This window comes from Amblyraja radiata, chromosome 27, assembly GCF_010909765.2.
Source record: "Amblyraja radiata isolate CabotCenter1 chromosome 27, sAmbRad1.1.pri, whole genome shotgun sequence".
Classification (NCBI taxonomy): Eukaryota; Metazoa; Chordata; class Chondrichthyes; order Rajiformes; family Rajidae; genus Amblyraja; species Amblyraja radiata.
The window spans coordinates 25,990,000-26,016,828 of NC_045982.1; the positions used below are offsets into that span (position 1 = coordinate 25,990,000).

Sequence of the window (26,829 nt, forward strand, 5' to 3'; positions counted from 1 at the left end):
AACCTATGTCTTTATTGATAATGTTGGAATAGTATATGTCTATAGTTCTTTCTCAACAAAGCAGGTTCAATTCAATGTATAAACTAGGAGCTGCCCAAATTGTCACCGTTCCATGTTCTCTAGAGATGCTGCCTGACCCGCTGAGTTACTCCAACACTTTATGTCTGACATAATCAATGATCAGTGCAGCCATTCCCATGTCCCTCTGCTCCTGGACCCCTTTTAGTACAGTATTTTTTATTCTGCATTGTCTTCCTCATTCTTCTTACCAAAATGCACCTTCTCACATTCTATTCCTAGGTTATCCATCTTCTTCATCTAACTGAAATCATCCAGATCAGATGACATCCTCGTGAAGCTTTTTTTGCACCTTTTGCCGTTTAATGATATCCTTCCAATGGCAGGGTGCCTTACCAATGCCTTGTACAGTTGGACCATGACGGCCCAATTCCTGTACTCAGGACCACGACTGACAAAAGCAATTGTGCTAAACACATTCTTCACCGCCGTGCTTAGGTGTATCAACACTTTCATAGAACGATGTACCTACAGTACATGCCTAAGTCTCTCCGCTCTACAACATTGCCCAGGGTCCTATCATTTATTATGTGAATCAGGCCCTGGTTTGTTTTACCAAAATATAACACTTGCCATTTATCTGAATTAAACTCCAATGCTCGACCCATTGGCCCAGATGATCAAGACCTCAGGTAACTTTCTTCATGCTCCACTATACCACCCAACGTTAGTGCTATCCTCAAACTTACTAACCAAGCCATCTCCATTCAGATCCAAATCGTTAATGTAAATAACGAACAACACGATTTGTTACAGGCCACCAGTGCAAAAAAAACATCCATCCACTACCATTCTACCTCCCACCTTCAAGGCAATTTTGTATTCAATTTGCCAGTTTGCCCTGCATCCCATGTGACTTAATCTTTGAGACTACTCCACCATGTACTACTCTATCAAAGATCTTTGTTATAGTAGTCTCAGAGATGAAGTAGTGGAGTAGTCTCAAAGATTAAGTCATATGGGATGCAGGGCAAGCTAGAAAATTGTATACAAAAACAACCTAGTCCCAAACGTCAGAAGACCAAAGAGCTGGTTGTTGACCAAAACGGAAGAGAGACCGGGTGAGGGGTTGGTGAGAAGGAAGAGGCAGACAGAAGATAGGACTGCTTGGTGAACTGTTGTAACTCTGTCGGCAACGGAAACGTGGCGACTCTTGTGTACTGTCTGGGTGAGGGCGTGTATACGATTTCACCGGGTTGTATGCAAAACAAAGCATTTCACTGTAACTAGGTACACGTGACAATAAAGTATAATTGAATCACTGAATTAGGAGCTTCCTCCACTTGAAGAGGTGGGCTGGTAGGAAGTTGCGGAACGCAAGCGGTTTCAATGTACAGACAGCAGGAAAGCCCTGGGAACAGCCTGGAACTCCAGATTCATCATCAATTAGCATCGGCTTTCAATAGATTATCAAAGGAATAACCCCATCATTACCCATGCAGGAACCAGGCATAAATAGTCATTTGGTATCAAGCATCTAAGAGTCCACCTCAGGGAGAGCAAGCGAGTCTCCATCATGAGCTGATGCAAGGAGTCTGGGGCTGAGGATACAGGGTTCATGCAGATTCAATTAGCCGGCATTCCAAAGATTACGAGACCCATCCCAGCGCCTGATACCTCTGTTTCCGTGTGGTCTGAATCCGGAAGAGATTCTTTTTAATACTAAAGAGATTACTAGGAGTCAAGAAGAAAATAAAAGTATAATGTTATTGCACATATTAGGGGATTAAATCATTCAAGCAGATACAGTGTTACAGAGTCGTACAGAAATGGAAACAGGCCCTTCGGCCCGAATTGCCCATGCTGACCAAGTTGTCCAAAAGTGGATAGGCTGTCAAAGCGTGACTTGGTCCATTTCTCCTTTTACTCATGATGCTTATCCACAAACCACGGGTTACTCTTTCACCAAAATTATTTGCCAAAAATGTATTTGAACCAGTTTATTTAATGATGAGATGAGCAGACAGGGCTAGCAATTAAGTTGTCAGCGGTTTTGTTACAGCTCTGAATAAGGTAAACCCTCAATATGATGAACCAAGGGGGAGATGGTGTCACTATTATCCATTGTCCGCTATAACTGTTAACTAGTTTAACCCAAGGCTAGGTGGGAAGAAACATGGCGTCGGTGGGGAGAGGGGGGGGAGAGATGTTAAACCAGTGGTAATTCACAGGCCGGGAAGCCTCAGAGCCCCGGCCACACATGCCGTGCACCAGGCTGCCTTTCCACTGCCCAATGCCTCAATGCGCATCACCCGCCACCACGAACGGACGCCTCGGTCCACTAAAACCGAAATCCGTTTTATAGATGTGTGTAATTGCGAGGGCTTACTGTTTAATGCTGTGATTTTGCTTTGGGACCTGAATCTGGGAGATATGGAATCAGGCTGCCCCCTGCTGCTGGGAACAGGCATTGCTGGGGCTGAGCAAGTGGTCTACTTCGAGAAGACTGTGCTCGGCAGAGAGTCACTGAATGTATAGCCCATGTTGAGGAGTGTGTGTCCTCACCTCAGTCTCTGTAGACTTCCCCCCTCCCCCCTCCCCCTCCACCCCCCCCCCCACCCTTATGGAGAGACCACCAATTCCACTACATTGTGGAAAGACATCGGGCCACAGAGGCAGAGTAAAGGGTTGGGCTGGGATTTGGGCAATATTTGGGAATTTCCTCCACAACCTCATGGCCGCCTAGGAGGAGGACAGGAGAGGGGGAGATACTCTTCAGCATCACTGGCACTGCACATGTGATACCTGCTCCTCCTCACACAGGTTGCTGCTCACATGGCTGGTTCCAACCGAACCATAGATAAACACAAGGTGCTGAAGTAACTCAGCGGGTCAGGCAGCATCTCTGGGGAAAAGGAATAGGTGACGCTTCTGGTCGGGACCTTTCTTCAGACTGAAAGGTAGAGGTGGGGGTTACTCCAGCATTTTGTGTCTATCTTCAGTATGAACCAGCATCTGCATTTCCTTCCTATCCATCCGTACCGTATCAGGGATAGATGAGGACAGTCATCATTGCAGTTTGTTTGGGAAGGGGGTGACTGGCTCTGTGAGGGAGAAGCAGAGGCATTGGCCCAGGATGGAGAGAGTGAACATGAGCCAGAGACGGGCTGATTAAGAGGTGGGGGTGTGTGGGATGAAGGCAGTGCCGTACTGGGAGGGTGGGGTTGTTAACTGAATGACCTGCCTGGGCCCATGGTTAGTACATCTGGCGTATAACATAGTTACCTTGTACTGGCACCTCTGCGATGGGCTTGTGGCCAGGATTGGTAGTGAACCAACACCCTACCCGACCCTTCTAGCCCCTTCATTAACGGAATCACTGCCAGGAACAAAATTATCTGTCGCGGGAGAACGGACTGCTCTGGGTAATTGGGGATGGAGATGTGTAAGCTTCATGGTTAATGGTTGCTTCTCTGTTTGATGAAAGGGCAGCTAATTTGAGGAAGGACATTATTGCTATTGAGAGAGTGCAGCGTAGGTTAATTCCCGGGATGGCGGGACTGTCATATGCTGAGAGAATGGAGTGGCTGGGCTTGTACACTCTGGAGTTTAAAAGGATGAGAGGGCATCTTATTGAAACATATAAGATTATTAAGGGTTTGGACACGCTAGAGGAAGGAAACATGTTCCCGATGTCGGGGGAGTCCAGAACCAGGGACTGTTTAAGAAAAGGGGTAAGCCGTTTAGAACGGAGATGAGGAAACAGTTTTTCAAACAGAGAGTTGTGAGTCTGTGGAATTCTCTGCCTCAGAGGGCGGTGGAGGCCAGTTCTCTGGATACTTTCAAGAGAGAGCTAGATAGGGCTCTTAAAGATAATAGAGTCAGGGTATATGGGGAGTAGGCAGGAACGGGGTACTGGTTGGGGATGATCAGCCATGATCACATTGAATGGCGGTGCTGGCTCGAAGGGCCGAATGGCCTACTCCTGCACCTATTGTCTATTGTCTATTGTCAGTGTGGGCAAGTGGCTCACCACTAATGGCAAGTTTTGCCTGATTAATTTTCAAAGCACATGCAGACTCTTAGAAGAGAATGGGATTAGTATGTATCTTCCATTATCTACTACATTGAAATGTAATGATGGATGATTTATAATGTGTGGTACAGTGTGGTTTACAGCAGTGCAGCCAACCTTGGCTGCAGCAGAAACAGATGCTGGATACAGAGGGAGCTCATCATACTTCCACAAACAGCCCCATTATATCCACCATATCCGTCCACACAGTCAGACACTCCATCCTTGAACCAGCAGCTTGGACAAGGCAACTTGCTTCAGAATTGTACAGGAGTCTCAACATAAATTATTAGGACAAGTCCTTGAAAGTGTTTATTTGATTGACAGGTACAGCACGGAAACAGGCCCTTTGGCCAACATTGTCCATTGATCACCCATATTTAATGTTTAATGTTTTATGTGTCATTTTTAACTGTCACTGTATGTCATGTTGTCACTTGTGGGCGGAGCACCAAGGCAAATTCCTTGTATGTGAATACTTGGCCAATAAACGTATTCATTCATTCAGTACTAGTTCTCTGGTGTCCCACTTTGCATCCACTGCCTACGCACTAGGGGCACTTTTACCGTGGGCAATTCACCTACAAACCTGCACGTCTTGGGATGTCGGAGGAAACCTGAGCACCAAGGGGAAAGCCACGCGGTCACAAGAAGAACGTGCAAACCGCACACAGACAGTAGGCGAGGTCAGGATTGAACCTGGGCCTCTGCTGCTATGAGGCAGAGGCTCTACCGGTTGTGCCACTGTGCCACCCCTTGGTCTTGGAGCTTCTCATTTTTTCTGACAAAATTCCGGCTGCAACTAGGGAAAATCCACGAAGATCTACATTGTTTACCTCGGTTTTCAGCCACACGTGAGGCTGCTAAGGAAGATGACCGAGATGAGAAGAACTTTTTTCACACAGAGAGTGGTGAATCTCTGGAACTCCCTGCCACAGAGGGTAGTCGAGGCCAGTTCATTGGCTATATTTAAGAGGGAGTTAGATGTGGCCCTTGTGGCTAAGGGGATCAGAGGGTATGGAGAGAAGGCAGGTACGGGATACTGAGTTGGATGATCAGACATGATCATATTGAATGGCGGTGCAGGCTCGAAGGGCCGAATGGCCTACTCCTGCACCTAATTTCTATGTTTCTATGTTTCTATGAGAGCCCATGGTACCAAAGGGCAGATACTAGCAAGGATATCAGGATGGCTGGATGGTTGAAGGCAAAGAGTGGCAATAAAGGGGGCTATTCTTGGTTGGCTGCCTGTGACTAGCGGAGTTGCACAGGGGTCGGTGCTGGGGCCGCTACTCTTCACGTTGTATATTAATGATTTGGATGAGGGGATTGAAGGTTTTGTGGCCAAGTTTGCAGATGATACAAAAATAGGTGGAGGGGCCGGCAGTGCAGAGAAAGCAGGGACTCTGCAGAAGGACTTGGACAGATTGGGAGAGTGGGCAGAGAAGTGGCAGATGCAATATAGTGTAGCAAAGTGTGGAGTCATGCATTTTAGTAGTAGGAATAAAGGCGTAGATTATTTTCTAAATGGGTAGAGAATCCAGAAATCAGAGGTGCAAAGTGACTTGGTAGTGCAGGTGCAGGATTCACAAAACATTAATCTGCAAGTCGAATCGGTAGTAAAGAAGGCAAACGCAATGCTAGCATTAATTTCAAGTGGGTTTGAATACAAAAACAGGGATGTAATGCTGAGGATCTATAAGGCGCTGGTCAGGCCGCATTTGGAATAAGGATGTGCTGGCTCTGGAGAGGGTCTAGAGGAGGTTTACAAGAATGATCCCAGGAACGAGTGGGTTAACATGATGAGCGTTTGTCGGCACTGGGCCTGTACTCGCTGGAGTTTAGAAGAATGAGGGGGGACTTCATTGAAACGTATCAAGTAGTGAAAGGTTTGGATAGGGTGGATGTGGAGAGGATGTTTACACTAGTGGGAGAGTCTCGCACTAGAGGTCATAGCCTCAGAATTAAAGGACGTTCCTCTAGGAAGGGGATGAGGAGGAATTTCTTTAGTCAGAGGGTGGTGAATCTGTGGAATTCTTTGCCAGCGAAACCTGTGGAGGCCAAGTCCATTGATATTTTTAAAGTAGAGACAGATAGATTCTTGATTAGTACGTGCATCAGGGGTTATGGGGAGAAGGCAGGAGAGGAGGGTTTGGAGGAAGAGAATGATCAACCATGATTCCCGGGATGGTAGGACTGTCATATGCTGAGAGAATGAAGCAGCTGGGCTTGTACACTCTGGAGTTTAGAAGGATGAGAGGTTATCTTATTGAAACATATAAGATTGTTAAGGGTTTGGACACGCTGGAGGCAGGAAACATGTTCCCGATGTTGGGGGAGTCCAGAACCAGGGGCCACAGTTTAAGAATAAGGGGTAAGCCATTTAGAACGGAGATGAGGAAACATTTTTTCTCACAGAGAGTTGTGAGTCTGTGGAATTCTCTGCCTCAGTGGAGGCAGGTTCTCTGGATGCTTTCAAGAGAGAGCTGGATAGGGCTCTTAAAGATAGCGGAGTCAAGGGATATGGGGAAAAGGCAGGAACGGGGTACTGATTGGGGATGATCAGCCATGATCACATTGAATGGAGGTGCTGACTCGAAGGGCTGAATGGCCTACTCCTGCACCTATTGTCTATTGTCTATTTCCTGTCACTTAAATTCTCCATGCCACCTTCTCCTCACTCTGATTCCTCCATCTTTGGCCTAATTTTTATATTGATCCTGCACGTAAAGTTGAGGAACATTGTCTCATCTCTCGGGCATCTGAATTTGATAATCTCATAATATCATTCCAATCCCGAGCCTCACATTTCCAGCAGTCACTCCATTCTCTGTCTGCTTCTGGCATTTAGTCTGCGCCTGATTCCACCTCCTCCACACACAGTCTGAAGAAGGGTCTCGACCTGAAACGCCACCCATTCCTTCTCTCCAGAGATGCTGCCTGTCCCCGCTGATTCACCCCAGCTTTTTGTCTCTATCCTCCACGCACAACTCCACCACCCTCACTGAGCCGACACTACCACCTCTCCGCCACCCTCATCTCCACCCTATCATGGATCTAACCTCTTGCTCCTCCCGTCCCTGAAATGTCAAAATTCCTCACATTTCTCAGCTCCGATTGTCATTGACCTGTATGACTATCTCCCTCCCTCCCTCCACGCACACCACTTGACCTGAGTTTCTCCGTCATATTCTGTTTTTTATTCCAGTTTTATGCTTGTTCTGTTATCTTTCCCCTCTTGAAATGGAGAGGCACATTTGTCATCCGCATCCCTACGCAAGTGTAAGCCTGTGCCTGTAAACCCTGGCTGATTTACAAGTAGGGTCAATGCAGATAGTTTGACTTTGATGCAAGTTTGAGGCTAGTCTCTGTTTAAATATGGTTAGTGTTCCTGCAAGGAATGCGCTGGCTTCCTGGCCCTGACTCAATCTGGAATACATCTGTGAATACTTGGCCCGTTTCTTATCTCGTGGCTGGGGCAAGTTGTTGTCCTTTGTGTTATATGGGAGTGCTCGGTGTCATTAATAGAGAAGGACATAACTAACTGCATCTCCTCAATCAGAGATTGCCAGGAAGAAAACTTTTAAGTGGGATGTATCTCAGAACTCTGATTCATTCCGCGGGTAGGAATAAGTGCGGGTCAACATAACATTGGCAGATTAAATTGAGCAAGCAGAAATCAACCCAACTATTCTTGTTAAGTAACGCAACCTCATGCCAGCTCGAGTATTGAACAATCAAATCTGGCATTTTAATATTAAAGGTGCGGGACTTTTTAGGAAGACGCATTGCTGGAGACACAAGGAACTGCAGATGTCAGGATCTTGAGCAAATCACAAATACTGGAGGAACTCAGTGGGTCAGGCAACATGTGTGGAAGAAATGGATAGATGATGTGGCAGATCAAGACCCTTGTTCAGTTGGGGACCCTGAACGTTGTCTGTCCATTCCCTCCATAGATGCTGCCTGACCAACTGAGTTCCTCCAGCACTTTGTATTAGTTTGTGTCTGGGATTCCCTGAATAACAAATAGAGTTTGTTTGACTTGAAGACTGTCCTTCTAATCACTTTCCTTTGAATATTTTTCTTTGAAGATTGATAACAGAGGAAATTAAATTCTCAGCACTATGGATCACTGACTATAGTTCTTTCTGCTGAGCATGGGTGGTGATAAGGGTTCCAAACTCTTACTATAATACAGAAGGACATTCAGCCCTTCAGGTTCATGCTAGCTCTCACAGAGCAATCCCATCAGTCCTCCTGGCCTCTCTTTAGCTTACCAAGTTTCAAAAAGTTTCAAAATATATTTTCCATGGGAATTATTTAACTATCAAGAGCCAGGACACCAGCTATTGACACTAACTAATGTGCTCTTTGTTCACATAAGATACTTCAGCATGCATACCTCAGTCATCCACACCTCGCAGTTCCCAAAGAACAAGAAAAAATATCTTCACGATTAAAGCTGATATTAATTAATAGTGTGTCCTGTACAGATGAGGGCAGGAAAAGCATGGTAAGATCATGCTTGGATATAGCACCAATCCACCTTTGGGAGGAAGAGGCGATATCTCAGAAAACAATACTTTGAGCAAATTTCGCAGTAAAATAAACATAAAACTTTTTGACAAAAAAACAAAATAAAACAGGAGACACTGAGGGTAAAACAATGAAAAGGAAAGTACTCTGCCTAACCCTATCCTGTGGCTCTTTACTAATACATCTGATAAATAGATTGAGAATCATTACCAGAATGGGGAGACTGAGTGGAGGGGGTGAAGAGGGGGAGGGGAGGAGGGAGAGAGAGAGAGAGAGAGAGAGAGAGAGAGAGAGAGAGAGAGAGAGAGAGAGAGAGAGAGAGTGAGAGAGAGAGAGAGAGGGGGGGGGAGAGGGGGGAGGGAGAGAGATGGCGAGGGAGGGGGAGATGGGGAGAGGGAGGAGAGAAGATAGGGAAGAGAGACAGGGGAAGAGATGGGGAAGAGGGATGAGGGAAAGAGGGGGAGGGGAGGGGAGAGGAGGGGAGGGGAGCAAGAGGGGAAGAAGGGGGAGGAAGATTGGGGGAGAGGGGTGAGGGGGGGGGAGACGAGGGAAAGGGGGGGGGTTGAGGGAGTGTAGGGCTGACAGTAATTCCCTCGCTACTGGAAGCTTGACCATATAAATTAGTCCTCAGTCCCAATGCAAATGCAACCAAATTCTAGCCAAAAAATATCATTCCATAATTAGCCAACAGGGGGGGGGGGGGGGGGGGGGGGGGTGGTATGAGCTTAGTTGTGCTCAGTGGCAGTCTGCTTGGTGAAGAATGTTACAAAGTGGTCAGTGTACAACACTCAGTGTGAACACAGATATGTGTGGTGGAACTGACCACACTGGGCATCTCATCCTGAGGCTGAATTTCTACGTATTACACCCACATCAGACACCTTATTCCAGTTGTGATATGGGGAAGGGAAGTTTTGCCACTCATTATTTTCATAAACGGACCTTACCATGCAAATATTTAGCTTCAAAACCAATTGCATCTCGCTACATTTTCTAGTATGTCTGGACTTGTTTCCACAGTGAAAAGGCAATGGTGGATTTTGAACAAAGTATTCAGTGCAGGATTGCAGAAGTATTCTTCATGACATTCCTTGCCAGCAGTTCAAGGTTGTTGAAACACAGGTTTTGTGCAGGACATAAGAACTCCAACACAAGACACAGCACAGACTAGATACAGAGCAAAGACCCTGGAGCTGATACAGAGTAAACCTCCTACTTCACTGGTTCTCAGAAAACTCCTGTATCAGGTATTGCACCTTTTGCACTGCCCCATCAAAGGTTCCCAGAGCAACAGTTCAATGTACTTCACTTCACCATGGCAATCCGCTTAAACCAGGCACACAATGAATCTTCCGTTAGACAATCTTGCCATGTGTTTTTCAGGCAAGATATAATGTGAGTCGGATACATTCTCTGAGTGGATTCTTTATGGAATTTCCCCATCAAACATTCTAAGATCAGGTCTCGTACATTATAAGATTCTTTACCATAGGCGTGGCAACACTGACTGGGCTGAGGCCAGACCGTTGGATGTGGGATGTACCTGTTTCCCAAGACCATGTCTGGAGGCTGTACACTGCAACATTCTCAGAAGGTTGTCTGCATCTACTGCAAGTGGTATCTAATAGCTTCTCTGAAGGAACCTAGCAAAATGATGATATTTGTTTAACAGGAACCTTTACTTCAAACACTCCAGTTCCAAGGGCCTGGACTGGACATAGACTCCAGGGGAAGATGATAGCAACGGAACTGGCCTCGATTTTCAAATGTCTTTGAGGTTAAACAACACAATTGAGAACAACATTTCCTTCTCTTGCAGGGAATAGACCAAACATGAAAAATGTTCTAAACATATACTGTGAATTCATCAGGTTCATGATAGTATTTGTTAGTGTGTAAAACCACACGTACGATTCAAGGAATGTAAGGTCACAGTTTATTAACAACCAGCTGTAATAAGTTTTAAAATGTCACAATTATTTTAAACAAGGCTGACATATTTTGAATAGGATTGAGATAAACATAGAGTTAGATTGCGCTTTGATGGCCACAAACCTGCCTTCCGACTTATTTTTCTCACTGATGTTAATGGATGAAAAATGGAAAGAGAAATGAAGATTAATAAAGAACGAGAATGTAAATATCACAGAGCAGCTGCTGAGATGAGCGACTATTTCCTGTCCAAATACTAGCTTTGAAATTCTCTCCTTTCATGGATCTGCTCCCATTCACGATAGGGTAGAGGAGATGAAGAGAGGGTGAGATGTGAACTCAACCCTATGTTTCAGGTCACTAAAGAGCACCTCAGTCTATGGCCTAAATTCACATTGTTGTGGGCAGGGGGCACTTTCTAAAACTGCAGCCACTGAGTGCCAATGCTGGCTGGAAGGGTTAAACACTTTCAACCAAGGTGCGAGGGGTTCTCCGTGGAAGGGTTAGTCTCACTCTGAGGAACCCAGAACTTTGACATTAACCCTTGAATAGGCAAGATTCTGATAAAGTGTGTGGCCCATGCACTGACATGACCAACATCATTTGGATCCCACTACCCTAGAGCAGGCCAATTTAAGCAGGAAATACAGACTCTCATCCCAGGAGCTGACGGTTATGTTAGAACTGAGCAAAGAAAAAAACAACCATCCCTGGAGAGAAAGATGCACATGCACACAGGTGCAGGTTCAATTAGAGGTAAATAGATTTGTCACCTACCTCTCCCCCAAATTACTGGAGGGTACAATTAATCTTTGACTTGAATGAAACGCATGTATCCGTGGGGATTCCTCTTGTAATTTTTTGCAGTCTGAATTTTTAAGTCCACCATTGCGCCCACGACTGAGAGACTCAAACATTAGAGCCAGTTCTCTGGAGGTTGGTTTTAACAAATGAAAATAATCATTCCTTTTCCACTGTCAAACGTTCCGACTCTCTTAAAGGGACAATATCTTCCATTTCTCGGCTTGGTTTGCAATTCTCTGTCTGGGTAGAAGCTGTTCAGGATTTTTCTGTGGTGTTTATCCGTTTTCCCACATTCCGCTCCCAGGGAGGTTTCTCTGGATCGGAGTCGGGACTGACTGTTGCGATGTGGTATAGACACAGAGTGTAATACTGAGGGGGAAGTCCCCAGCTTGGAGAGGGGTATTTCAGCTGGTTATTGAACCCTGCGTCATCTCTACCAATAACCCACCATGAAGGCAGAAATTATCTGCTCGGACCTTCTGAGCTATCGAGACAGCTTGACAGTCAAACTTAAAACTAACATCCCACCTAGTTCAGAACAAATCAATATTATTCCACCGTTAGACCCGCTAACGATTGAGGCACACCACTTGCAGAGACTGATTGAGGCACACCACTTCCTGATTGAGGCCTTTCTCACCATTCGCCTGGGGTGTGCAGTAGCAAGGTTCGTTTGATTTAACGGACGTGAGCACACAGTTAGCTGCAGACTCCGCCCAGGGCAGGAAGGCTCTGCAGGAACGGAAGGGACGTCACGACCGCGGTGCCACAGGTGCTGTCGCCGAGGGAGGACGGACGGAGCCGCGGCTCGAGAGACTAACAGAGACTAACAGAGGCAAAGAGGTTTGCCTCGCACTGCAAGGGAGCAGTGGACCAGACAGGAAGAGCGGACGGAATTACCACTAGACAGCCAAACCAGTAGGTAATTTACGGCTGGGGTGAGTACTTTCCCATTTATAGGAGGTAGGATTATATAAATAAGGGGTGTATCAATACAGTAGGGGATTCTTAAACAGGACCAGTTAATTACCTATATAAGATGGGCGGTCAGGAGATGTGCCAATACTGCGAGATGTGGGAATTTGTCGACACCATTGATGTAGAAGATCCCTACAGCTGCAGTAAGTGTTTGAGGCTAGAGGAACTCCAGCTCCGCATTGATGAGCTGGAGACCCAACTTCATACGCTGCGGTACATCAGGGAGGGGGAGTATTACCTGGATGTTTTGTGCCAGGGGATGGTCACACCGACCAGTTTAACTAATTCAGTAGGCAGTGAGCAAGGAAAGGAAGGTGTGGCCATAAGCGAGGCAGGTAGGGGGAACCAGGAGGAGATGCGGCAGGAGCCACAGCCCTTGTCCCTGACGAGCATGACCGAGGCTCTTACTCAATGTAAGGACGGGATCAGGGGCTGTGGGAGGGATGAGCAACCTGGCTGCAGCACCGTGGATCAGGAGGCCATTCAAGAGGGGGGAGTTAGAAGAAATGCCGTAGTGATAGGGGATAGTATTATTCGGGGGGTAGATAAGGTTCTCTGCGGCCAGCAGAACATGTCCCGAAGGCTGTGTTGCCTACCCGGTGCTAGGGTTAAGGATATCTCTGCGATGCTGGAGAGAAATTTGCAGAGGGAGGGGGAGGATCCAGTGGTCGTGGTCCATGTGGGGACCAATGACATAGGAAGGACGAGGAAGGAGGATCTGCTGAAGGAGTTTGAGCAGTTAGGGAATAAATTAAAAAGCAGAACCTCGAGGGTACTGATCTCCGGATTGCTACCTGAGCCACGGGCCAAATCGGCGAGGGTACGTAAAATTAAAAAGCTAAATGCGTGGCTCAAAGACTGGTGTGGGAATAATGGGTTTGGTTTCTTGGGCCACTGGCACCAGTACTGGGACAGGGGGGATCTGTTCTGTAAGGACGGACTTCACCTGAACGGTGCTGGGACTGGGGTCCTGGCAAATCATATAACTAGGGCAGTAGAGAGGTCTTTAAACTAAGTAGCGGGGGGGAGGTATCAAGGGGGGTAATAACGGCAGGGGTAGAGGAAATAGAGCAGGGTATCAGTGGGGAAGCGGAAATTCAAAATGTGACAGGAGACAGAATTTGTGAAGATAAAGATCTAGATGTAAAAGGGGCAAAAACGGAAAGGAAGGGTAGTAAAAATCATCTGAAAGTGCTTTATCTAAATGCACGGAGTATTCGTAATAAGATAAATGAATTATCGGTGCAATTAAGTATATATAGTTATGATATCGTGGCCATTACGGAGACATGGCTGCAAGGAGATCAGGACTGGGAGTTAAATATAGAGGGGTACTCGACAATTAGGAAAGATAGACAGGAAAGAAAGGGAGGAGGGGTGGCCCTTTTAATAAGGGAGGGAATAACGGCAATAGAGAGGAAGGATATTGCGTTGAAGGATCAGGATAGTGAAACAGCTTGGGTACAGATAGAGAATAATAAGGGGAAAAAAACACTAGTGGGTGTAATTTATAGACCTCCAAATAGCTGTGACGCTGTTAGTCAGAACATAAATCTGCAAATAGTTGACGCATGTAAAAAGGGAACTGCTGTAATCATGGGGGACTTCAATTTTCATATTAATTGGGCAAACCAAACTGGGCAGGGTAGACTAGAGGAAGAGTTTATAGAATGTATTAGAGACGGGTTCCTAGAACAGTATGTCACCGAACCGACAAGGGGGGAGGCAATCTTGGATCTGGTCCTGTGTAATGAAGCAGGATTAATTAAAAATGTCATAGTTAGGGACTCGTTGGGAACAAGTGACCACAATATGGTCGAATTCCATATTCAAATAGAAGGGGAGCAGGTTGAAACTCAGGCTAGGGTGCTTAGTCTAAATAAGGGGGATTATGAAGGTATGAGGACTGAGCTGATCAAAGTTGACTGGGATAGCAGACTCAAGAATAAGACGGTACATGAGCAGTGGTGTACGTTTAAGGGTATACTGTATAACCTTCAAGAAAAATTTATTCCTATGAAGAAAAAAAGGGGTAAGGGTAAGAACAGTCAGCCATGGCTCAGTAAAACTATAAAGGATAGTATTCGGCTGAAGGCAAGGGCATATAAGGTAGCCAGAGATAGTGGGAGGGTAGAGGATTGGGAAGCATTTAAAGGTCAGCAAAAAATAACTAAGAGATTAATTAAGACGGGGAAAATAGACTATGAAAGGAATTTAGCGAACAACATAAAAACTAATAGTAAGAGTTTTTATAGCTATATAAAAAGAAAAAGGGTGGCTAAGGTGAACGTTGGTCCATTGGAGGGTGAGACTGGAGAGTTGTTGGTGGGGAACATGGAAATGGCAAAGGCATTAAACGAGTATTTTGTATCAGTCTTCACCATAGAAGACACAAAAAATATTCCAACGCTGGATAAACAGGGGGCGGTAGGAATGGCGGAGCTAAATACTATTAAGATCACCAAGGAGGTGGTATTAGGGAAATTAATGAGACTGAAGGAGGATAAATCCCCTGGGCCTGATGGATTACATCCAAGGGTCTTGAGGGAGATAGCGGTGGGGATTGTGGATGCATTGGTGATAATTTTCCAAAACTCCCTGGAGGCAGGAACGGTCCCAGTGGATTGGAAAATGGCCAATGTAACACCTATATTTAAAAAAGGAAGTAAACAGAAGGCGGGTAACTATAGACCGGTTAGTCTAACATCGGTGGTGGGTAAAATGTTAGAGACAATTATTAAAGAAACACTAACGGGGCAGTTGGATAAACATGACTTCATCGGACAGAACCAGCATGGTTTTGTGAAGGGGAAGTCCTGTTTAACGAATCTGCTCGAATTCTTTGAGGAAGTAACAACCCGGGTGGATAAAGGGGAACCGGTGGATGTGGTATACTTGGACTTCCAAAAGGCTTTTGACAAGGTGCCACATAAGAGACTATTGCTAAAAATAAAAAATTATGGGATTGGGGGTAATATATTAGCATGGGTAGAGGATTGGCTAACAAATAGGAAGCAGAGAGTGGGGATAAATGGTTCATACTCGGGATGGCAACCGGTAACTAGCGGGGTTCCGCAAGGGTCGGTGCTGGGACCCCAGTTGTTCACAATTTATATAAATGATTTGGAGGAGGGAACCAAGTGTAATATATCAAAATTTGCGGACGATACAAAAATGGGAGGAAAAGTAGGGGATGAGGAGGATAGGAAGAGTCTGCAAAAGGATATAGATAAGCTAGGTGAGTGGGCAACAACTTGGCAGATGAAATTTAATATTAATAAATGTGAAGTCATTCACTTTGGGAAAAAAAATGATAGGGCAAGTTATTTTCTAAATGAGGAGGAGTTGCGTTGTAATGCAACGCAAAGGGATCTAGGGGTATTAGTACATGAATCACTAAAAGTTAGTATGCAGGTGCAGCAAGCAATCAGGAAGGCCAATGGAGTTTTGGCCTTTATTGCTAGGGGGATTGAGTATAAAAACACGGAGGTCTTGCTGCAGCTGTACACAGTATTAGTGAGACCACATTTGGAATACTGTGTACAGTTCTGGGGTCCATACTTAAGAAAGGATGTACTAGCCCTGGAGGCAGTGCAGCGAAGGTTTACAAGATTAATTCCTGCAATGAGGGGATTGACATATGAGGAAAGGTTAAGTAGGCTGGAACTCTACTCTTTGGAGTTTAGAAGAATGAGAGGCGATCTCATTGAAACATATAAGATCGTGAGGGGCCTTGATCGGGTGGATGCACCGAGGATGTTCCCAATGATCGGGGAAACTAGAACTAGGGGACATAGTTGCAGAATAAGGGGGGGCTCTTTTAAAACTGAGATGAGGAAGAACTTCTTCACCCAGAGGGTGGTTAATTTATGGAATTCACTGCCCCAGGGAGCAGTGGAAGCAGAAACTTTAAATATATTTAAGACTAAAATAGATGGTTTTTTAGCTGCCAAGGGGATAAGGGGCTACGGGGAGAGGGCAGGGATATGGACCTAGGTATGGTTAGTATAGTAAGACCTGAGTGATCTCCTGGACAAGTGTCGATCGCCTGGATTGGGGTCGGAGAGGAATTTCCCGGATTTTTTTCCCGAATTGGACCTGGGTTTTTATCCGGTTTTTTGCCTCCCCCAGGAGATCGCGAGGTTCTTGGGGTGGAGAGGGGTGATAGCGGTATAAAGGGGAGGGTAGTGTCTTGTGTTCTGTGTCTTGTGTCTACTGTTTGTGGGTAAGTGTGTCTGTTTAGTGTTCAGCCATGAGCGAATGGCGGTGCGGGCTCGACGGACCTGGTGGTCTACTCTCGCACCTACTTTCTATGTTTCTATGTTTCTATGTAACAGATTCATCCTGTGAAGGTTTAGTTTACTTTAGGTATGCAGCATGGAAACAGGCCATTCGGCCCAGTGATCACCAGCCCGCACAAGGTACAAGTTATCCCACTTTCTCATCCACTCTACACACCAGAGGCGAATTAAACTACAAAGCTGCACGTCTTTGGGATGTGGGAGGAGACTGGAGCATCTGGAGGAAATCCATGCAGTCACAGGGAGAATCTGCAAACTCCACACAGACAGCACCTGAGGTCAGGTTTGAACCCAGGGCTCTGGCGCTGTGAGGCAGCGGCTCTACCTGCTGCGCCACTGTGCTGCAGAAGGTGAAAGGCTCGATCTGAAATCTGGACACGTTTTTACCAAAACACTTATTGACCTGGAAACAATTCTAAGGGACTGGATTTATGTTCATTTGGAAAGGCAATGACTGATTAGATGGAATCATCATGGTTTTGTTCAGGGGAAATCCACTCACGAATCTGAGTTATTTTGAGGAGAACACTGAGAAAATTCATGAAGGTAGCAGCATAGATGTGATTTACAATGTAAGTCAAGGTTTCACAAGGCTTTTACTTTAATTTAGTATACTTAGAAATACAGCATGGAAACAGGCCATTCAGTCCACCGAGTCCGTGCCGACCAGCGATCCCCATAACTTGCACAATCCTACATATTAGGGACAATTTACAATTTTTACTGAAGCCAATTAACTTACAAACCTGTACGTTTTTGGAATGTCAGAGGAAACGGGAGCACTCGGAGAAAACATGGTCACGGGGGAGAAAGTACAAACTCGGTACAGATATCACCTGTTGACAGGAACGAACCGCTGTAAGGCAGCAACTCTACCGCTGCGCCACTATATTTGACAAAGTCCTGCAGGGCAGGTTGTTTACACAGAGGGGGATGGGTGCCTGGAACGTGCTGCTGGGGGTGGTGGTGGTGGAGGCAGATACGACAGTGGTGTTTAAGAAACTTTTGGATAGGCACATGGATATGGAGGGTCTATAGATTCTGGACAGGCAGATGAGTTGGTCTTGTTCGGCAAAGACATTGTGGGCTGAAGGGTCTGTCCCTGTGCTGTATTGTTCCACGTTTTATGTTCTATGTTCAATTAAATGCTTCCTTGTTTTGATATCAAGAGCAGTCATTCTCACCTCACCTCTAGAATTCAGGTCTTAAGTCTGCATTTGAACCAAGGTGCGATGAGGTGAGGAGGGAGTGTTCCTGGCGAATCCTAAAGTGGGGATCAGGGAGGAAGTGCCACTTGATGGCACTGCTAACTCCTTCCACCACAGGCCTGGGCAACCTTGCACTTTGTCAGGCGGATGCCAGTGTAGGGTGGGGAGGGGGGTGATGAGGAATGGGGGCGGGCAGAGGTCATCATGAGAAGTCCCAGGAACGGAATGGCAGTGAGGGTGCCCCCATGGCCCACTGACACCTGAGCCACCTTGTACTGCAGGGAACGGCCGAGGTCAGTCTAATCTTGAAGCAGCTCTTACCCAAGGCTTGCAGAAACCAGCAAGAAGATACCGTCACTTTCATCCACACATAAGAAACAAAAAATAAAAACGGGATTGTTAGCTGTGCGTGACCTGTGCTTGTGTGAGCATTTCAGCATTAGCCTTCAGAGTGAGCAGTGCCCGTCCAGTGCGTTGCAAAGCATTTGGTGAGGTGACAAGTAGGAGACAAATACTATTTAACCTCTGCGAAGTGATCTGATTTGACTAATGGTCTCTCCCCTGTTTTTCCAGAAGAGTTTTATCTTCACAAAACAAGGGAAAAAGCCAATTAATCATAAATTAACCTCGAAACGTGCGGTAAAATGAGCACAGCGACGAGGCGAAGTGAACAGAGAGAAAGTGAGGAGAGAGAGGTGGATGGAGAGGAGAGAGAGGTGGATGGAGAGAAGAGAGAAGTGGATGGAGAGGTGGATGGAGAGGAGAGAGAGGTGGAGAGGAGAGGTGGATGGAGAGGAGAGAGATGTGGATGGAGAGGAGAGAGAGGTGGATGGAGAGGAGAGAGAGGTGGAGAGGAGAGGTGGATGGAGAGGAGAGAGAGGTGGATGGAGAGAAGGAGAGGCGGAGAGAAGGTGGACAGAGAAGGAGAGAGGTGGAGAAAGAGAGGAGGATGGAGAGAGATTGGTGGACTGAGAGAAGGGAATTGGATGGAGAGGATGTGGATGGAGAGAAAGTGAGAGATGGATGGAGAGAAGAAGAGAGGGAATGGAGAGGAAAAGAGTGGACAGAGAGGATGAAGAGGGAAAGAGAGAGGGATGGCGAGGAGAGAGATGGATGGAGAGGGATTAAAGAGAAAGAGGTGGATAGAGAGAAAGAGAAAGATGGATGGAGAGAAAGACAGAAGAAGGCACAGAATGGGGATACTGAAGTTGATGGATGATCCCACAAAGTAAGAGCTGAGCTTCTAGTGAGATTGTTTTCAATGACACTATTCTTCACATCCCTGAACCAAACATCGCCTGAAGTGACAACTGGAACTAATTGGTGCTTAAGGCCATGACTAATTTAATTTGGTCCTTACTTTTGAAAATGAGATGGCCCACTGCAACTCTACACTTGGATGGTTCCTAATATGATGCTTTAAACCCGACTTTGCTAGTCATTCACACATCAGTAATTTGACTGCTCCACTGTTGCCACTTTAGCTCATCCTGTCACGGACATTCCCCATTGTCTTTCCCCACCTTCCCTCTACCTAATATGATATCTCTCTGTTCCTCTGTTCCACTGAACGGTCCCAGACCTGAAAGTCTCACAATTTTTTCTCTCTACAGATGTTGCCTTATGTGCTGAGTTTTTCTAGCATTTCCAGTTTTTATTTCAGCAAACACTTCTACTCTAGGTTTTCGAAGGCTAGGATATTCTATTGGCAGTACATTGGTGACTTCACCAATCTGCCGGATAATATCAGAAAGTGAAAGAATAGGAACATCTTCAACCAGCCTTTAAATGGTACATTTACAGCTAAGCTCTGAGGTAGATGTCAACCTTAAGTTGTACCTTACATTTGCTCTTTGGACATTGTGACTGTTGAAGTTTACTCCAATCTCATCTGTCTGCACCACAGGAAATACTGTTCTTCTCTCAAACTCTCGGACAAGATCTGATCAAGAAATCCACTTCAAATCCAAGAGATGAGATAAGTGGAGAGCTGTTTAATATTAGGGAGTAGAAAGGGAAAAGTGGCCATTGCACAGTTCCACGTGTAATTACAATTAACATCCAGATGGCTCAAGGTGCCCTGACACCAGAAATGCTGTCACAAAGAGGCAGAAGCAACAATAGAGATCTCAGAGAGAAAGCAAAGCTAATAGGGAGGGAAAAGAAATGGGGAAATAGGATGGGAGGTAGGGAAGAGGACTGGTTGACTCTCAGTGGAAGAAATGAACTCAGGCATAAGCTCACATGCAGCAAACGCACCGACTGAAAGTATTAAAAAAAAGTTTAGTCAGACTGACCAAACAAACAGCCGCAAAACGGAGTGACTATAATGGCAGGTAACTGGTGGGTAGGAGATGTAGGCAACACAGCGCAACAAGCCTCCAATGTTGCATAGTGGAAGCACTGGGCTTCAGTAGCATCTTGCAGAAGCAGCTCCATTGCACGCACATAGTTTTGAACTAGAATGCATTTTCCATATTAACCACATGACGACTCAACATCCTTTGTCTCCATCTTTATTCCAAAACTTTAAATGAAAATGCAACATCATTGTAGAGTCCTCAGTTTGCAGGGACTTGGGAGTTACCATGACAGTGGATGGGAACTGGTCTGTGTCTGTGCACTCTGGACAGTGGCTTGCAGAGCAGGGAGTTCAACGCACTGTTGCACATTCAGTGCATGTGGTCCAAATGTCCACCCCACCCCTTCCCTGTGGCTCTAGACATTGTGCAGCCCCGAGCCCTGTTATCCTCGACTCAGAGACTTGAAACCCACTTCATTTGTTCTTTCTTTATTTGCAGGATTGCCTGGGCAGAGATATCTCTCCAACTCACCCTTGTTGAAGATGGTTCAAGTAGTCTTCCTGAACTGTCCCAATGGCCCTTCTTTTTGGGGAAACCTGTACTTATATTTTAACGTGTCCTTTGACCAAGCGTTGTGGAGAGGGGGTACACAAAATTGCTGGAGGAACTCAGCGGGTGCAGCAGCATCTATGGAGCGAAGGAAATAGGCGACGTTTCGGGCCGAAACCCTTCTTCAGACTGTGGAGAGGGGATCAGCTTAGAAGGTCCAAGTTATATTGTGTAAGAATAAAGTCAACAACCATGTTGCATAATCGATTTAAGCCCAACAAATCAATTAAAGGGCAGGTAACTCTGCCTGTGAATATTACCAGATGATCGGAGGGTGAATATCAGAATCGTGGAACTGGCTTGTTGCTTTTACTTGAGGTTAGAAACTCACTGAGGGACTATGTACTGGGCTCCCATTGCACTGATGTCATTTGAGAGCCACTCTTTCTTTTATCGTGGGGGTAGATCTGATTGACTCACCCAGGCTGGCTCCTGAACCCAATGCGGGCGGCACAAATGTGCCTGGGGCAGGGAGTTATCACCAAACCAATGGAACTAACCTTTCCCCCTCAGTGTGTGCGGCAGCTATGTTTGAAATCGAACAATTCACACCTTCACACCTGAGTAGTCATGGGTGCTTCATGGAAAATCTACCAGCAGGGATTATCTCCCTGCAACCAGCACAGGAGAGGATGTGAGATGGTGTGATGGTAAGCGCCTGCTGCCTCAATTCCAGTCACAAGCAAGGAGTACACACTTCTGTCACAGTGAGTACAGCAGGAATGCAGCAGCAAAATGCACAACAAAGAGAGAGGAACCTTCATTATTGGTCTGTGTTTAGTCGGGTGGGGGGGGCGGTATATAAGGAGGAAATATTTAATCTCCACCAAGTTTGTTTGTTTAATTTAGTTTAGACTAGAGATACAGCACGGAAACAGGCCCATCGGCTCACCGGGTCCGCGGCGACCAGCGATCGCCGCACATTAACGCTACCCTACACCCACAAGGGAATTTTTTTACATTTGCCAAGTCAATTAACCTACAAACCTGCACGTCTTTGGAGTGTGGGAGGAAACCGAAGATCTCGGAGAAAACCCACGCAGATCTCGGGGAGAACGTACAAACTCCGTACAGACAGCACCCGTAGTCGGGATCGAACCCGGGTCTCCAGCGCTGCATTCACCGTGAGGCAGCAACTCTACCGCTGCGCCACCGTGACCGTGTTCTTTTCTGAAAGTTTGTGAGCTGGGGCCTCGTTGGCTATTACAAAGCCTGACGGGTCGCTGGTCATTTGGGGACCAGGACTGAGCCGTGCGTGACCCTGTGTCACACCAGCACTAACCCAGTGGGCATGATGGGATGAGTAAGGGGGTGAGGGGGAGCAGGGGGCCTGAGCGGACTCCACCCACACTCCACCCCTCTTCACTGCACTCCTTCGTCTCCACACATACACAAGCACTTGAATTGAATTGAAATGAAAGATACAGCTCTTCGGCCCACCAAGTCCTCGCTGACCATCGATCACCTGTTCACACCAGTTCTATGTTATCCCACTTTCTCATCCACTCCCTACACACACGGGACAATTTACACAGAGGCCAATTAACTTACAAACCCGCACGTCTTTGGGAATGCGGGAGGAAACCGGAGTATCCAGAGGAAACCCACGTGGTCACAGGGAGAACGTGCAAACTCCACACAGATAGCACCCAAGGTCAGGATCGAAGCCGGGTCTCTGTCACCAATGGCATCAGCTCTACCAACTGCGTCACTGTGCAGCCCTACATCGTGGCAGACTATTTGACTATTGGAGAAAGCTTGGGCAAGTCTAACCCATTCTCCTTTGGTGTTTACAGTGGCCCGGCACTATCCGCTGCTGGAGGCGCAGGGATTTGGGCCTCGATTTCCTTCCCCACAAATATCATCAACTATCTTTCTCAGGCTGAACTAGCAAGCCTGCACATAAAATTGAAGGGTAATATTGGGGGGGTTTCTACGATCGTGTCAATGCCAGTGGGGTCCCCGCGGAGCCTCGAACAGACCAATGAATCAGTGCTTCCTCTCCATTGCAAGCTGTGTAGATTAGCCCGAGTGATTGCTGATACGAGCGGTAGCCTGAGAGAGCGGGTCAGAATAAAGACTTGTTACTTCGGTGATGTGTGGGTACATGCCTGAACGAAGGTAGAATACTGTCATAGTAATACCAGGTGGCGGTCAGGTATGGCCGACTCACGTCTGTGGAGTAGAGGCGCCAGGCAGCCTGGATGAATAAAAACAGAAAGACACACACTGGCCAGTCAGACCGTCACACACGACAGGAGCACACACAGATGAATATGAAGAGGCACAACTAAACAACAGCGTGGCGGGGATCCATCTGCTGAGAAACATCACAGTACACACAAAACAAACATTGCCCCTTTGGTTGTTAAAACATGGTCGACAAACGCACTGCCTGCATGATGCATGCTATCACCCAGCAACCGGCTCTGCCTGTGGAAACCTCAGCAGGGTCTAAGTCAGTGCAGCCAATGGTGATGGGCAAACTGAAGGAGGTCTGGGGGCTTCCTAGTTTCTGTTTGAATGATAGGTCTCTCAGTATAAACAGATTCTGCTGGTCAAGGCAGCGACACTACCTGGGGAGTTTATTACAACCTAATGGTATGGACATTGAATTCTCAAATTTTAAGTTACAACCCCCCCCCCCCCCCCTTCCTTCCCCCTCTCTCTTCACTGTGCCCCATCTCCCCCGCCCCAAGCCTAGATTGCACCCATTTCTCCCACTATCCTGCCCATCTCCCTTTCCCCCACATAAACACTTCCACCTACATCCCTCCCTCTGGTTTTACACTTCACTGCTTCTTCTCACTTTACCTGACACACTTTAGTCTCCTTTTCATCTCCGGCCTATGTCCACCCACCTGCCAATTTAAACCGCACTCACCTGTATCCACCTATCACTTGCCTGGCTTTGTCCTGCCCCCACCTCTTTCCCCCTAATACAACCAGTCTGAAGAAAGGTTCCGACCTGCAACGCGCCTGTCTATTCCCTCCACAGATGCTGCCTGGCCCGCTGAGTTGTTCCAGCACTTAGTGTTATGCCAACTAGTTAATGAAAAGTCAGTGCTGGGCACCCCTGCTCTCTCAGCCCAGCCAGCGTCTGTGGGCACAACCCGTGAGATTAAGGATGGGATTTACGCTGTTGCCTGCCCCAGGTAGATGCTTTCCGGTGGTACGTTTGAATTCATCCCTCATCCAACTCAGTGTCCGTTCCATTGAACATTACACAGACAGAAGGCATGTACATGGTGAGGGCAGTGAAGGCGATCTCCCTGTCAGTGATACATGTGATGACGTGCACCACGCCCGCTCACATCACTGGTCTTCCTGGGGTCTATGACCTTCCTGGTGCTTTGGGAGGTCGGCATCTGAGGGTAGATGCTGCATTAATGCGAATACTCACCTCTGAACCGTGCACTGGTTACCAGGCCCTGTCGGCTTCAGTGAGGAACCTGGGTTGCTGACAGAGTGCTGCACTGTTGAGGAGTTGTGTCTTCAGTGGATGTTAAATGTCCAGGTATGCGTTGAAGATTCCGCCGCACCATACCAAAGGTGGGCAGGCCCTCTGTGTCCCTGGTTACCTCATCCATCGTGGATACCTCTGCTGATTTCACGCCCCTTCACTAAATGTTGGCTTGTGTTGGCTCTTTCTGTTAGTTTAGTGTTAATCTCCCACTCCTCTCACCCCCACCCCCCCCCCCCTCTCTCCCCCCTGCTGCCCCACATCACTACGCTAGTGTGCTCTAATTTCTCCCACCATCTCCCCCACTCCCTCCAGTCACCTTGCTCCTTTCTTCTCCATTGTACACTCATCTCCCACCCCGGAGTTGATTCATTTCCATTTTATTCCCCTCCCCCCTGACTCCTTCTTCCTTCCTACATCCAGCTTTAAATCTCACTCCTCCTCTTCTCTCCTTATCTGACAAACTTTTGTCGCCTTTTCTCCTTGTATCTTTGTCACTTACTCCACCCATCTGCCAATGCACCCACCCCCCCCCCCCCCCACCTGTATCCACCTATTACTTATCATGTTTTTTCCTACCCCCCACCTCGCTCCTCCAGCTTCCTCTCCCACCCCCCCGCCACCATCAGTCTGAAGAAGGGTCCCGGCCTGAAACGTTGTCTGTCCATTCCCTCCACAGATGCTACCTGACCTGCTGAGTTCCTCCAGCACTTTGTGTTTTGCTCAAGAATTTAGCATCTGCATATTATAGTGTCTCTCGCTTCTCTTCCTGTCCAACATTGCTTCACTGCACAAGACTTCCTTGAACACCGAGCTTTAAACACCAGCACTTCATCTGGGTTTGGCAGCAAGACGTCGATCGTGATCAATTCATCACCTCACTCTCTCTAGATAGTCTTCCTTAAACTACCCATGCCACTCATCATTTCATAAACCTCATTAAGCAATCACTCTCCTAGGCAGTGGTCGGCTTGGAAGCTGGGGAAAGCAGCAGGGAAAGAGTCCTTGCTGTTCCACAAACATCAAGGCTGCTTTTCCACACAATCTCAAGGCAGTTAAGCTTCTCTTGACAGGATAATGTGTGTCCACATGGGCTGATGTTCAATTAGTGCTATTCTTCATTAACAACCTTCTTTCCATCTAAGGTGACAGGCAGAGGGATATGGGCCAAACGCAGGCCGGTGGACTAGTGTAAATGGGACATGTTGGTGGGTGTGGACAAGTGAGCTGAAGGGCCTGTTTCCACACTGTATATCACTTTGACTCTAAGTGGAAACAGGCTCTTCGGCCCATCGAGTCCATGCTGGCTATCATCGCTCTCCCATTCACACTAGTTCTACGTTATCTCCCTACACACTAGGGGGAATTTACAGAGGCCAATGAACCTACAAACCCGCACGTCTTTGAGATGTGGGAGGGACACCTGGAGGAAACTCACGTGGTCACAGGGAGAATGTGCAATCTCCACACAGGGCCGGATCGAACCCGGGTCCCTGGCGCCGTGAGGCAGCAGCTCTACCTGCTTCAATTTGAATTTCTCTCCTCTTGTTTATGTTTCTCCAGTTATCCAGACAGAACTTCACCTGCTTCGTTCCAGCATGGCCTTTATAATGCAGGAGGCCAATCAGCCCATCTCTCCAATGCTGGTCATAAGGAAGCCACACCACATAACCCATTGCTGGGCTGTCAGCCCTGCTGGTCACAGCTCTTCAGACACATGGCCTCAATGCGGGACGGTCTCCTGCCTCCCTAACCCTCCACCCTAGACAGTGAGTTCCCCTTCCCACTAGCAAAGGATGGAGACCTCAACACAACCACTTGTGCCTTACTTGGCTGGACATCCAGTACATTAGCTCACTGTGGACACTGCCCAAGACTGTATTCCTGTTCACGTTCACTCATACAGCAGGTGGAATGGAGCTGTACGGGGGGGGGGTCACGGGATCAGCTGGAATGTATCCCACTGTGGGAACAGTTCAGGACAATACTTCTCTACCTCAGGCACTTGCTGTCCTGCAATAATGTACGTTTGGAATTCTAACTATGATGAAGGAACTAACCCTGCCATGGTAATGTACTTTAAACAAGTGCTTTCATGGCACACTGTGATCTTTTTGCAACACTTTGGAAATTGACCATAGATACAATCGCTCCAAAAATCAAATGTTGGTTGTATTTATTTTCAGAAGCAGACCTCACTATTTTTTCCTCAATTTTTTTCTGAAACGTGTCTTCTGATGCTCTGCACCCACTAATGCAATCCTCACCTCTCCTTCTCCCAGCTTTCCACATCTATGAGGAGCTTAGAAACATAGAAACATAAAAAATAGGTGCAGGAGGAGGCCATTCGGCCCTTCGTCTCCAATCAATAACCCGTGCCTGCCTTCTCCCCACGTCCCTTGATTCCACTATCCCCTAGAGCTCTATCTAACTCTCTCTTAAATCCATCCAGTGATTTGGCCTCCACTGCCCTCTGTGGCAGGGAATTCCACAATTTCACAACTCTCTGGGTGAAAAAGTTTTTTCTCACCTCAGTCCTAAACTCCCCTTTATTCTAGGACTGTGGCCTCTGGTCCTGGACTCGCCCAACATTGGGAAA

The 26,829-nt window shown here is 46.9% G+C and overlaps 1 protein-coding gene across 1 annotated transcript in view; it reads right to left on the reverse strand.

Moving 5' to 3' along the window:
* kcnq4 (potassium voltage-gated channel subfamily Q member 4) overlaps nucleotides 1-26,829 on the reverse strand; it is a 239,357-nt gene that overhangs the window by 26,688 nt on the left and 185,840 nt on the right. The window contains exon 8 of the mRNA XM_033045532.1: nucleotides 22,875-22,967. Coding sequence (XP_032901423.1) covers nucleotides 22,875-22,967 — 93 coding nt within the window. The remainder of the gene's footprint in view (nucleotides 1-22,874; nucleotides 22,968-26,829) is intronic.